At 38.4% G+C, this 13,350-nt stretch overlaps 2 protein-coding genes across 2 annotated transcripts; one reads left to right on the forward strand and one right to left on the reverse strand.

Annotated features, from left to right (window-relative positions):
- Window positions 1-6,820: 6,820 nt before the first annotated feature.
- Window positions 6,821-10,936, forward strand: LOC107630812 (uncharacterized). The gene is made up of 16 exons (XM_016334069.3): window positions 6,821-6,962; window positions 7,052-7,102; window positions 7,187-7,362; window positions 7,674-7,745; window positions 7,836-7,947; window positions 8,356-8,440; window positions 8,541-8,592; window positions 8,668-8,729; window positions 8,808-8,923; window positions 9,007-9,122; window positions 9,299-9,367; window positions 9,513-9,570; window positions 9,799-9,872; window positions 10,193-10,241; window positions 10,408-10,487; window positions 10,649-10,936. The coding sequence occupies exons 1-16, from the start codon at window positions 6,836-6,838 to the stop codon at window positions 10,709-10,711; spliced, it is 1,362 nt and encodes a 453-aa protein (XP_016189555.3). The 5' UTR covers window positions 6,821-6,835; the 3' UTR covers window positions 10,712-10,936.
- Window positions 10,937-11,837: 901 nt separating this feature from the next.
- Window positions 11,838-12,928, reverse strand: LOC148576832 (uncharacterized). Its single transcript, XM_088502790.1, has 2 exons — window positions 12,177-12,928; window positions 11,838-11,952 (listed from the first exon to the last, which is right to left on the reverse strand). The coding sequence occupies exons 1-2, from the start codon at window positions 12,926-12,928 to the stop codon at window positions 11,838-11,840; spliced, it is 867 nt and encodes a 288-aa protein (XP_088358916.1).
- Window positions 12,929-13,350: the final 422 nt, after the last annotated feature.

The raw sequence follows: 13,350 nt of genomic DNA on the forward strand, positions 1-13,350 counted from the left end.
CTTTTCTATTTTTTTCCGTAATTTAAGTATTGTTCTATTTTTTCTGAGAATTTCTATAGTTTGATAATAGTGAAAGTGGTGTTAGTGTCATATTATTATCAAAGAAATCAGGAAACAAATCTCAAAGTCACTACATAAGACAAACTCACTAACTCACTGGATTTCCAACAAAGCAATGCTTATTTCAAAATTATCAAATTTCAAGTCGTACCAGAACTAGAGGTATCCTCATTTACCTCTCCTGGTTTAAATTCCAAATTCTATATTTTCACATAAATTCAAGTGTTGAACTCCAAGTGGCATGTTGCCTAACTTTCTTTTACATGACTAACTAATATATTTTCATAGAAATTCTTTAGCATACAAACTAACTAAGACGCCAATGATTATTTATTTCATTCTACAGGACTCCATCTGTTTTTCTAATTATGATATTAACAGACTAACAATACTGTATAATTTTATCAGAAACATGATTTAAATTAAGTGATGATTTACAGCAAAATGGCAAGTTAATTAATTAGTTAAAAAAGAAGGCAAGAAGCTGTTAACTAGGGTTGACAGGGACAAGGGAAAATTGAAAAAGAGGGAATAGGGAAAGGTGACTAACCACGGCGACTCGGCTACGAGACCGGCGAGAAGGCAGCGATGGCGAGGCCAAGAAGCAAGAAGATGATGACGTCTGAACCAGGGGCGAGTTGCTGGCTGCTTCTGCTTCTGCTTGACTGAGCCGGTGATAACGAGGCCAAGAAGGTGGCGACACACGAACCACGACGAGACCCGACGACGGAATGATTGAGCCGAGTTGCTAGCTGCTTCGTGTGAGTATTGGCCTGTGGGTGGTGCGAGTGAAGATGAGAGTGTTTCAGAGACTGAGAGAGATGTTGAGTGTGAGAGGGATGAGTGAGGAGTAAAATTAGGGTTTGGGGTTTTGGCATTAAACGACGTCGTTTATCCCCTTTTTCAAAACAATTAAGCATCCCCGACTGGAACAACCCCTCTTTAGGAGGGAAAACTAGTTTTATTCTCGATGCCTCGCAATGTTCTGAAAACTGGACCGGCCGGTTCAGCCGGGTTAATTGAGAATCAGTTATCTAGTCGGTCCGGTACATCTCCAAAACTGTCCTAAAAAACCGGTCTAATCGATAGTTAACCGTTGAATCGGTTGAACCAGTCGGGTTTTTGCAAGGACCGGTTTTCCCAAAATCCACCAAACGGCGTCGTTTTGATGCTGAGGGAAAAAAAAAGAAAAGAAAAACTGAAGCTGACAAGCAATGTTCTGAAAACAAAACTGGACCGAACCGGCCGATTCGACCAATTTAATCGTGAATCGGCAGCAATCACGGTCCGGTTTGCCCCTAAAACCGTTTCTCTAAAAACTGGAGAACCATCGAACTGGCCGGTTTTCGGCCGGTTGAACCGGACAGAGAATCAACCGGTTTAAAAGAAACGGCGTCGTTTTTGCCAAATTCGCTTACTTTCACTCTTGGTTCTGAAGCTCCTTCGTTTCTTTCTCCCTCAAGGTTTTGAAAACTGGACCGGACCGGCCAGTTCGACCGGTTTAATTACGAACCGGCAATACAAGCGATCCGGTCCTCTTTCAATAACCGCTGTGAGAGAATCGCTAGAAAACCGATGAACCGGCCGAAAACCGGCCGGTTGGGCCGGACCGGTGACCGGCCGGTTCCTTTAAACGATGCGTTTTTAATTGTTTTACAGTGAAACCCGATTATCCAACATCCCAACCCGACCCAGTCGGAAAATCCCCCTCTTCTTCCCCCGACTCCCATTCATTCATCTCTGTCTCAGTGAACCCTAGCACTCTGAAGTCTGAAGCATTCCCAGCCCAGTAGCCCTCCATTCGTCATCGCCGCGGTTCTCAGGTCGTCAGCGCCACCGCCGTCGCCTGGTCCTCAGCACCAGTAGCCCTCCATCGTCGCCTGGTTCCCAGCCCAGTAACGCTCCATCGTCTTCGCTGGCCTCTCGAACCAGGTGAGTGACTCGTCGGTCTTCATCTTCCCCGGTAGCCGTCGTCTCCCCAGTAGCCGTCGTCTCCCTGGTCGCCGTCCGTGCTTCCATTGAAGGTTAGTGTCTCTGTCTGTTTTGTTCGTGTCTCCGTCTTCTCTCCCCAGAGCCTCTGTTTGTTGATTTTTAATGTGAAATTATGAAATTGATAATTTTTGCTGATTTTGTGCTGCTGCTCTTTCTTTGATTTCTGAAATTTTGGTTAAAATTTTCTTGCTGCTGCTAAAAATGAAATGAAATCATTATTGGAAATTTTGTTTAGGGATTAGGGATTACTTGTTGCTGTTTGTAATGTTTGTTGAAATTTCAGGTTTAGTGTGATTAGGGATTACTTGTTGCTGTTGAAATTTCAGGTTTAGTGTGATTAGGGATTACTTGTTGCTGTTTGGTACTTGCTGCTGCTGTTTTAGTGTTTTTTAACTTTTGAATCAATTGCTTTTGAATTTTTGTTGATAGATTTATCGATTTTAGTATTTAGGGTGATTATTTGTTGCTGTATTTTAATTTTAGTTGCTGATTGTTCTTGATTTCTGGCTATTTTTAGTATATTGTGCTTATTGTTCTTGATTTCTGGCTGTGTGAATGTTCTGATTTCTGGCTCTGTGAGTGTTGTTTTATTTTTGTTTTAAGGCCCTATTTTGTGCTTAGTTTTCATTTTGTAGGAAATTGTTTGAGGTATATAAGCATTAAGAAGGAAGATTATCCCAACAGCTACTCTGTTGATTGATTCTAGTCCCCCACAAGCTTGAAGAGAGGAACCCTTCATCATTGGTTTGTTTATGGCATTGCATAATGCATATTATTGTAGTTTGTTTGTTTATTCATTGAACTTCCACAAAATCAGTTGTTTATGATCCCCTTTTGTCCAGAATAAACAATTCTTGAGTCCTTGCTTAGCTTTATGTCAGGTGGATTATGTGCTGTTAAGTTGTACAAGCATAAGATTTCTCCTTGAATATAGTATATGCAGTCTAATTCTGAATTGGAATGCTATAATTATACCACAAAGCTATACCAAAAGAACTGGATTGGTAGGAAGATCTTTATCAAAAGTTATAAGTATATTTTAGGATATATATTTAAAATTTATATATTATTTTATTCTAAAACGATTTTTCCGGTTAGACCACGGTTGGACCGGTTGAACCAGTAAACCAGTGAACCAGTAACTAAAGCGGTTCGATGACCGGTCCGGTTCTACGAACCTTGTTCTCCCTTTCTCCCTCCCTTTCTTTCATTCATAGAAACTCAGCCAAAAAACCCTAGCACTGTAAGCCTACACCACCGCCGCCGCAAGGGGTGGCATACTGCCGCCGTCCGTCCGTCTATCTAGCTTCCCTCGTGCTCCAAGTCTTCAACCCCCGTTTGCTGTCACTAATCTCAGCCGCGCTTCCGCCGCCGTTGGTTGCCGTTAACGTTCGTGTCTTCGTTCAGCCGTCGTCTTCGTTCGCGTTGTTCGCCGTTCAAGTTTGCTCGGCGTTCATCGTTCGCGTTCACTCGCCGTTCACTGGTCGCGTTTACTCGCCGTTCACCGTTCGGGTTCGCGTTCGTCTGGAAGCCACGTTGCCCTGCTTCAAACTCTGCGACCAACCCGCGCGCTCCACCTAGCCGTCGAACTGCTCTCTTTTGTCGCCGCCTCGTGAGTTCCCTAAACCCACCACCAGACAATACACTCACACAACACCAATAACCTGCTTCAAACTCTGCAACTTCTTATTTCTATTACAATAAGTAACTATTTGATTTGGCAGTGGTTTGGATTTTTTTCATAGACTGAATTAAATTATACAATATTTATGTTCTCTTCTCTATCACATTGATACTAAGGTTTGAATTCTCTTATTTCGTTTCAAGTTTACTGCACTCAACATGTTCGATGAAATGCTTTAACCATATTTCGGGTTGGTTTTATCATTTCTAGCTTTTAGAAACTTAGTAAGTTGATTGCATGTGAAATTAGAATAATTGGATCTTAGTAATTAGGAAATTTTAGCTGCACAAATAGCATCTTTGTAGAAAACATATTAGCATGATGATTCCACTTGCATTAGTGTTCTTCTGGTAAATTTTAACTGTTAGTGTGAACTTGTTAATTTGCTAATTGTTCTTGTGTTATTATTCTGTTGTTCTTCTGTTATTTTATTTATTTTTTTTGTTGTGATTTTCTGTTCTTGAACTTGTTAAGTTGATAATTTGCTAAATTGTTGGGCTGCTGTTGTTTTAATTTGCTAAATTGTTAGGTTTATGTGATTTAATTTGTTGGATTTTCTATTTAGGTGTTGTTCTTGTTTATTTGCTAAATTGTTGTTGTGTATTTATTGTTGTCTTTGAGATTCTTGCTGGATATTGGTGATCATTGATTTATTATATGCTTCATGTTTTCATTGTTTTCTTCTTCTGAAGGGAAAAAAATTCTGTTTTCATTGTTTTGTTGATTGTTTGTTTTGTTTCAGAAATTAATTTTTTGTAATCAATGCTCAAACTCTAAATGCTGTTCTGTTGGTTTTGCAGTGTTTGTTTTGTTTCAGAAACCAATTTTTTGTTATCAATGCTCAAACTCTAAATGTTGTTCTTCTGTTTTTGTTTTTTTTCATAAATCAATATTTTGTGATCAATGTCAAACTCTGAATGTTGTTCTGCTGTTTTTGTTGTTTCAGAAATCAATTTTTTGTGATTAATGCTCATACTCTGAATGTTGTTCTGTTTTGTTTTAAAGGCTGTGTTTAGAAGAGGCGATTGATTTCTGAGTGTTGTTTTGTTTTTGTTTTAAAGCTGTGTGTTGTGTTCAATTTTCATTTTGTAGGAAATTCTTTGAGGTATATAAGAATTAAGAAGGAAGAATATTTTAATGGTATTATTCTGTTGATTCTGGTATGCTACAAGCTTGAACATAAAATTGAAGAGAGAAACCCTTTATTATTTTATCATTGGTCTATTTTTGGCATTGCATATCATTGTAGTTTGTTTATTCATAGAACTAGGTGTTTATGATCCCCTTTTGAAGTAAAAAAATGCAGAAGAGTGTTTAGAACCAGTTCCTCATTGAATTTTTATAGAATCAGGTGTTTATTATAAAACGATTTTTTTGGTTGAACTACAGTTGAACCGGTTGAACCAATGAACTAGTGAACCAGTAACTAGAGCGGTTCGATGACCGGTCCGGTTTTCTGAACCTTTCTGATAAGTGATAGCACCCCACCCCACCCCTCCCCACCCCTCCCCTTTCTCTGTCTCTCTAACACCAGCAGAAAACCCTAATCCCACCCAATCCTCTCTTCTCTTCGAATTCGAAGAACAGCCACCACCCACCATCCCACTTCTAACCTCAAACCCATCACCGGACCCTTCTCTCCCTTCTCTCTCTGTCGCCCTCTCTGTCCGAGCTCTCTCTGTCGCCGTGGGTCGTCGTCGCTTCTCTGCTCCCGCCGTGGGTCGTCGCCGCTTCTCTGCTCCTCACCCTGGGTTGTCGCCGCCTCTCCCCTCCTCGTCATTTCTGCTTCTCCCCTCCTTGCTGGCATCGTTTCTGCTTCTATGCTCCAAACTGTGTCTCACCGTCGTTGCTTCTCTTCTTCGCGTGGAGTCTCGCAGTCAAAGCGACTACCTTTCGTCGTGTCTCAAGTCTCTAGTCTCTGCTTCAACCCTCTCAGGTCTCAGGTCTCAGGTCTCAATTCTCTTCTTCTCTGCTTCAAGCCTTCAACCCTCTCAGGTCTCAAGTCTCAGTCTCTAACTCTCCCTGTTTCTATCTCTCTGACTCTATCCCTCTGAAATTTGAAATTTATTCTGAACATGCATATGATGTATATTGATTATTCTGCTGAATTTTGAGATATTAATGTTTTGAAATTTTATTTGAATTCAGTCTGTTTATATTGAATTAATTCTGCTGAGATTGAGTTATAAATTCAATTGTTTAATTTATTAATTCGGCTGAGATTGATTTTTAAATTCAATCTGTTGTATTTGTTTTGGTGAATTGTTGTTTTGCTGTTATTGATTCAAAATAAAAACATTGCCACAACTCTGTATTGAATTTACTATATGGCTTCATATGGTTTGGTTGAATTATGCTTGTGATTCTTAAGTTGGATACATGTTTTGGATGTTTTGGAGTGTGCTTGATTGACTTACAGAAATTTACATATGGGAGAGTTAATTTTTTAATAAATTTTATTATATATTTAATTAAATCGGTTCAACCACGGTTCAACTCCGGTTGAACCATTGAACCATTGAACCAGTTACTTAACCGGTTCAATGACCGGTCCGGTTCTCGCAACCTTGGTTGTAACTTCAAGACCTTCAAGTGAATGAATGAAATAATTAACATGTGGTTGGAAAATTCAAATGGAAACTATGAAAACCTTTGTTTTTGCTTTGTCATTGCTGAACTTGAGTTTAAATCAAGAACTATGTTTTTTATTTGTTGAACTTTGAATTTTGTTAATTATTGTGTTGTAGTACTGCAGTTTATAACGTTGTTACTTCTCATATATTGGTTTTTTTTTTTGCATTTTATTGGCTGAAAATAGCATAAAAACAGGTTTTTAGTACATCAAATATGATTTGGACATGTTAGGATTTTAAACTAGTTTTAAAAACCAAAAAATCCGAACCAAACCAATCCAATTAAATTCAGTACGATAGGATCAGATGGTTTTCCCTATCAAAACCGAGCCAATTCGCATCATGAATACCCCTGGTTCCTGCCATCTGCTCCAATCTGCTATTTCCGCTGTCTCTCTAAGCTGTTTTCGCTTAGTCTTCTACATCTCCACACTTCAATTTTCAGATCCCCAACAACCGCCGCAAAATGACTCGCCAAGGAGCTTATAAAGAAAGCGATGACATGCTCATTGATGAACCAAAACTGCCTCAGCAAGGCCAAATCGCGGCCCTTCCTAATGAGTTCAACCCCAGTTATCTGAAAATATATTACAGTAACTTAATTTCTCTTCCTATTTCTTTATTCCTAAAATTTCATAATAATTACATAATCATTCTTATTCATTGATATTTTGGACCTCAGGTAAGCTGTTTCCTCATGCTGATTTATATAGATGGATGTCATACGGCAACGGTAAGCTTAAATTCCATTCTACCAGTCTACTGTCATAATCTTTTCTTTTAATCTTTTTTTATATTTTTGTTTTTGTATTTGTAGATGGGAAGCATCCTGCTTGTGATTCATCTTACTTGGGACGAAGGGAATTCTCGTACACTCTAGATAACGATATATTTGTGTGCTACAATACCTTCAATAGTGCCACCGAACTTGAAAACTCCATCAAAGACAAGTGCCCGTTAAAGATAGATATTGGACCCATCTACAACCTCAACGTAAGATATGAAAGCTTGTTTCTTTTAATTATCTCTTAATCCTGAAGGATATTGATGCATATATTTTTGAGTTAGCTAAATAGTCTGTGTTAAGATTCATGGTTATTCAGTGGAAATAATAGAGTAACTAGACAAAAGAGAGAAAGATGATATTACTGATTGTGTGAATTGTTGGGTGTTGTGACCAGAGAAATAAGCAACATATAGGGGAGTAATAAATATAGCACACCAACTCATAAATACCCCACCTAAAATCTGTAATGTAGGATACTTTTGGAAGAATTCTGATGTCTATTTTAAATGTATTACTGCCTGCACATAGGAATGCTTATGCTGGAGATAATGTTCTCACTCCGGTTGAGAGGGAGCTGATTTTTGATATAGTAAGAAGCTCTTCAAATTAAAATGTACTTGTGAGTTTTTCTACTTCTTTGTGGGATTCTTAACATTTGTTGGTTAATTATCATGTGTAGGATATGTCAGATTATGATGATGTTAGATACTGCTGCTCAGGTGCTGATGTTTGTCTCAATTGCTGGCCATTAATGACTGTAGCTGTCAAAGTAGTAGATACTTCCTTAAGAGGTAATTTTGTGCATTTTATACATACTGTGAAAGACTGAAAGCTAGTGTAGAATTTTTGATTTATACATTGTTTGAAATGAAAGTGCGAGACTAAAGTTCTCTTTGGCCTTTACTATCATTTACTTGTGTATACTACTATTGTATATCACTCTATTGTCTATGCACCATTCTTGTATGCTGTCAGATAGGGGTGTTCAAGACCCAGCTCGACCTGAAACCCGGCCCAGACCCGAGGCATATTTTGTTGGGTTTGCCTTTTTTTACCCAGTTCTATTTTAGGGCTGGTTCCAGGTCTAACTAAACTCGGCCTGGCCCGACCGATGTGCACCCCTACTGTCAGATAGTTATTTGGAAGTAATGTCTTCTGATGCACTCAAGCTTAATTATTGTGTTGATTTATTCTTTCAGATGACTTTGGGTTTAGACATATTCTCTGGGTATATAGTGGTCGACGTGGTGTACATTGTTGGGTCTGTGATAGAAAGGCAAGACGGTAAGACCATGAGACACTATATAGTTAAAACTTGTTTTTGGTTTGGTTTGGCTACTAAGGGCCATAAACATATTTTCAAATGTTACCATTACACTTACAGGTTGACTAATGAGCAGAGAGCAGCAGTTGCGGACTATTTTCGTGTCTACAAGGTATGATAGTTTTGTACTAATAATCTAGTTTGCGAGTCATGTATTAAGTATATCTTTGATTTATATTCTTTCCAGGGAAATGAAAATAACTATAAGAAGGTTTCCTTGATGGGTCAAGTTCTGCATCCCTTTCTGGCGTAAGTTCGATAGTGAATAACTGACCTTCCTAGCTAAATCCACAATTCAATGTTCTGAATAACATTTCATATCTGTAGGAGATCATATACTGAAGTTCTGAAGGAATATTTTGAGACAAAACTGCTTACAAGTCAAAATTTACTTTCTAGCGAGGAGAGATATGAAAAGATCCTAGAGATGATTCCTGATCAATGTATTTTTCTCCTATCACTGTATGATGATGCTTGTGGATTTCCTGCTATCATCTGGCATATAATGAGTAAATTGTATTTGCAGCTATTGCTTCTGAACTTCGAGGAAAGTGGCAAGAAAGTAGGCGGTCTTTTAGTGCAAAAGAAGACATTAATATTGTTCGATGGGAGCAGCTTAAACAGTTGCTGCAAAAACATAAGGTATGGAAGTCTCATTTGTATTGAGGCAGGTTTTTTTTTGGGAGCAATTGGTTAATGGCATCAAATATGTGCAGCTATGACTTTCTTGAGTAATTAGATGCTTCATTCTCCAAACTAGATACTAACTGATATTTTTATTGTTGTTGTTGTTGTTGTTTTCCTTTGCGTTTCCATAGGCACAAGTGGTGCGTAGGTGTGTTGAAGAGATTGTGTTCACCTATACATATCCTAGGCTTGATATGGAGGTTCGTCTATTATTTGGCATTCTTTCCCCATGTATTCTTATTGATGGTTTTCATATTGGCTTCGAACTTATGCATTCATATTTATTCCTCAGTCGTCATAACACAATTTTCTTTACTTATTTGGCTGGACGTATTTATATTTTAGGTTTCTAAACATATGAACCATTTGCTCAAAGCACCCTTCTGTGTGCACCCAAAAACAGGTATGTTTTCCATATCAACTTTTTCTTGATAGCAAGTTGTTGATTTAAGTGACTATTGACTCTTAAGTCATATTTTTGTTTTAATTTGTAATTGCTATAAGAATATTAAAACAGAAAATTTATCCTCCTTTGTTTCGGGTTAGATAGTGCGTCGTCCCTATGAAAATAGGGATAAGTGTGTTAGTTAGATAGGGCTTATAACATGCTATGGCTATTTCTTCCTTGTAGGCTGTGTTTGTGTCCCCATCAACCCAAATAATTGTGAAGAATTTGATCCCACGACGGTGCCAACCCTTATCCAGGTACAACTACAATGACTATCTTCTTACTTAACTAAAATATGCACACTATAATGGTTATCTTCATCCTTCTGGAAAGGAGGGTTGGATTTATTTTGCCAACTATTTGCCAAACTTGAAATATGAGGAGTATTCTATAAATAGTTGAAGACTTGGGAATTGCTGCACTTTAATGTTGTCTCTTCTGGTCCCACCCTTTACTAATGCAATTTACCATGTGGAAGTGGTTGAACTGAAAAACAAATGCTTGAACTTATTCACATTACTGATTACTCCATTTGGATGATGTATGTTTAATATTTGTGAAAATTTTAAAATTTCAGCTTTTGGAAGAGCTGAATAGGGAGGGCTTGAGGTCTGATGTTGAAGGAGGTTTGTTTGATACTCTGACAATACTTAGGTTTCTTTCTGGTAGAATTTTTGCATGTCATGGAAATAATTAGTTTTCCATGCATATAATTATTGTTCTATTTTTACATCTTGTTCAAGAATCAAGATTTTCCCAACTAATGGCTTTTGTCACCTTGACTTATGGCAGAATGGAATAAAACTTCACTTGCAAATGCCATCAAACTCTTTAGGTCATCCTTCCTCCAGCCATTACTGAAAATTTGCAAGGTTTGAATCAGTTCTTCATTCTCTATTAAGTATTACCTATTTCTAGCTTGACAACAATGTGGCACGTTTTAAAATGCTTTTGGAATGTCTACAAAAATGAGATGGGAAACTCAAGTTGCATTTTGTTTCTTGTGCATTGCTAACTGTAAAATAATATTCAGGAGGAAATGGAAAGCTCCTATAATGCGAAACTACAGCAGTCGAAAAATCTCCTTAGTTGGTAGTCTCACTTCCATGATTGGCCATGTTCCTTTTGGAAGCCCATTTGAATTTAAATGGGGGTCAACTCATTCTTGAGAACATGTAAGCTATAACACAAGCTTTGATAAATTATGTATAGTCGTTGAATTTCGATATTATTATTTTAGGCTTCATCGGATAGGAGTTAGTATGGGATTGTATTTGGATGCTTCATCATAAGGACGTATGAAAGGGAAGGGAGATTCTGGGTTTCAGGTCTATGTAATGTAATGCATAACTCAATTACAAGTTATAACACAGATGCGTGCATGAGATACTAGTTCCATTTACAAGTTATAACTTATAACACAGATGCTTACATGAACTACTAGTTTCTTTTTCACCATAGTATATGACCTGTAAATGGGTCCTAGACATGCTTTACTATCATCTTAAACTCGAATGAATGATTTATGATGTAGGATTTTGGAAGAATGCGCCATATGCTATATAGATTATTATTTTTGTATAGACATTTAACCTAATTTATGTGGGAAGTGTTAGATTAAAGACCACACTAATTGCAACAAAAAATAGCTGTTAAAAAAATTTATAAAAAATTTAGATATTAAAAATTGGGATTTTTTTTTAAATTAAATATAGTATTTACGAAAATAAATAAATGTTGAAGTAATTATAAAAATACATTCTTAGTCACATCTCGTATATTGAGGGTCCTTATTGAAAATGACCACATCTCGGATGCATAGACCTTGTTCTGTGATTGAGTTTTTACGGGTCATATATCTCGGATACAACTGTGAAATGAACATAAGCATAGATCGGGTACTGTGCATTCGAGATATGCTCGTTTTGTGATTGGGGTCAGTGCATTCGAGATATGCGTGATTGCGTATATATGTCACAGCATCCGGGAAAAACGTGGATTATAACCATTTTTTTCCAAATTTGTGAGCTTCTGGACGTATGAAATCAAGTTCCACAAATGAGACATTAATAGACTGAATAATACTTAGCACGTAGCTGGAGCATTGGACTTTGAGGTTAGTAGTTTAACCTTTTTTATTGTTAGTAATAAGGCAAGCAATGCATTCGTGAATCGTACATGGGAGACATTCCTGCAAAGCTTGTAAGAGCGCAGCAATCCTGTTATACGACTCTTCCCAGTCGCCATAGATCTTTGTAATCGCTTTCTGCTTTGCCATTCACACCTTTCGATACGAGGGCTTGAAATGGTAACTCTGATGGACAACACTTTGCAACACTGGGATAGACACCGATGGGTCAGTCTTTATCATAAGTAACACGACCTTGCAAAAACCACTATTCAGCTGAGCATGGTCCTGAGACATGGTAGGTGCCAGACAGGTATGTAATCCACCGAACCGACGTACCTCCTTGCAAATTTTGCTCGGATGTCAACATCATGCATAACAAAAAAACTAACGTATAGAGTCTAATGCATCCAAAATATAACATAAAATATACGAGTAATTCAAGTTCTGTCGTAATGCCACACGAAGACTCCATGGACAACCATTGGTAAATTGCTTGCATCGACAATGATATTTAAGCCTATTTGACTCCAGAACTCTGTACCTCGCATTCCGTCGAACACTATAGTTCTTCACCGCCATTAGAACTGCTTCTCGGTTCCTGAACCTATGCCCAACTTGGAATTCCACCACACCGTCCGTGTTGTAATCCTCCTCGTTTCCAGGGTTCAAAAGATTGTCCGCCTGCATTGCATCCAAGTTCAACGTCTGATAATGGCTAGGACCATCTGACAGTCGAGGAATGGCCAAAGGGGGAGGCAGCAGAAACCTACCAATACCACCGCTGGGAGTCTCTGGTACAAACTTATCTTCAGACGCTGTATCGCTTGATGACCTGGGCCCGGCAACATAGGTTGAATCGCCCTTACTGTTGTCCTCGTCTGCACTACCATGAGGCTGGGCATAGTGGATCAGTGCCGCCTTGAGCGGCACAACTTCAGGAGTCGAAGGAGACGGCCCACTACCAATAACTACATCACAGATCACAGCATACAACTCCATCACATGTTGCGGCATCAGACGTGCATGTACGTTGAACATTACCCTCACATGCTGATCCCCATAAATCCAAAATAACCAGTTGGTAAATCCACCGTTCAAAAGCGCATTCAGAAATCTATATGCAACCCGCCCAACCTCTTTTGTTCGCACATCCAGGCTATCAACCCGGTAAGTGCGCACCATGACAATCTTTTCAGACTCAAAAATCACCACTTCATCAACGTGTCTAATTAATGGGATAAACCACCACAAAGAAGAATTGGTTATTCTCCATCAGAACAAAATGGAGAGAAGAGAAAGAGAAGAATGGTTTGTGAATTGTGTGAGAAGAGCTATTGAAATGGTCTCTATAAATAGACTTATTCTATAACATATCTTGGCTGCAGAGACATCTATACCATAATACCCATATTCTGGGTGTTGAGACCCTAATTATAATCTTGACTATATCTCGGATGTTGAGGGAGGTATTAGGAAGCTGGGTTTATCTCGGATGCACTGACCCCAACCATGAAACGAGCGTATCTCGTATGCACAATACTTGATATATGCTTATGTTCATATCACGGTTGCATTTGAGATATGACTCGCAGAAACCCTATCAC

The sequence above is a fragment of the Arachis ipaensis genome, chromosome B1 (genome assembly GCF_059453495.1).
Source record: "Arachis ipaensis isolate K30076 ecotype BB chromosome B1, ASM5945349v1, whole genome shotgun sequence".
Classification (NCBI taxonomy): Eukaryota; Viridiplantae; Streptophyta; class Magnoliopsida; order Fabales; family Fabaceae; genus Arachis; species Arachis ipaensis.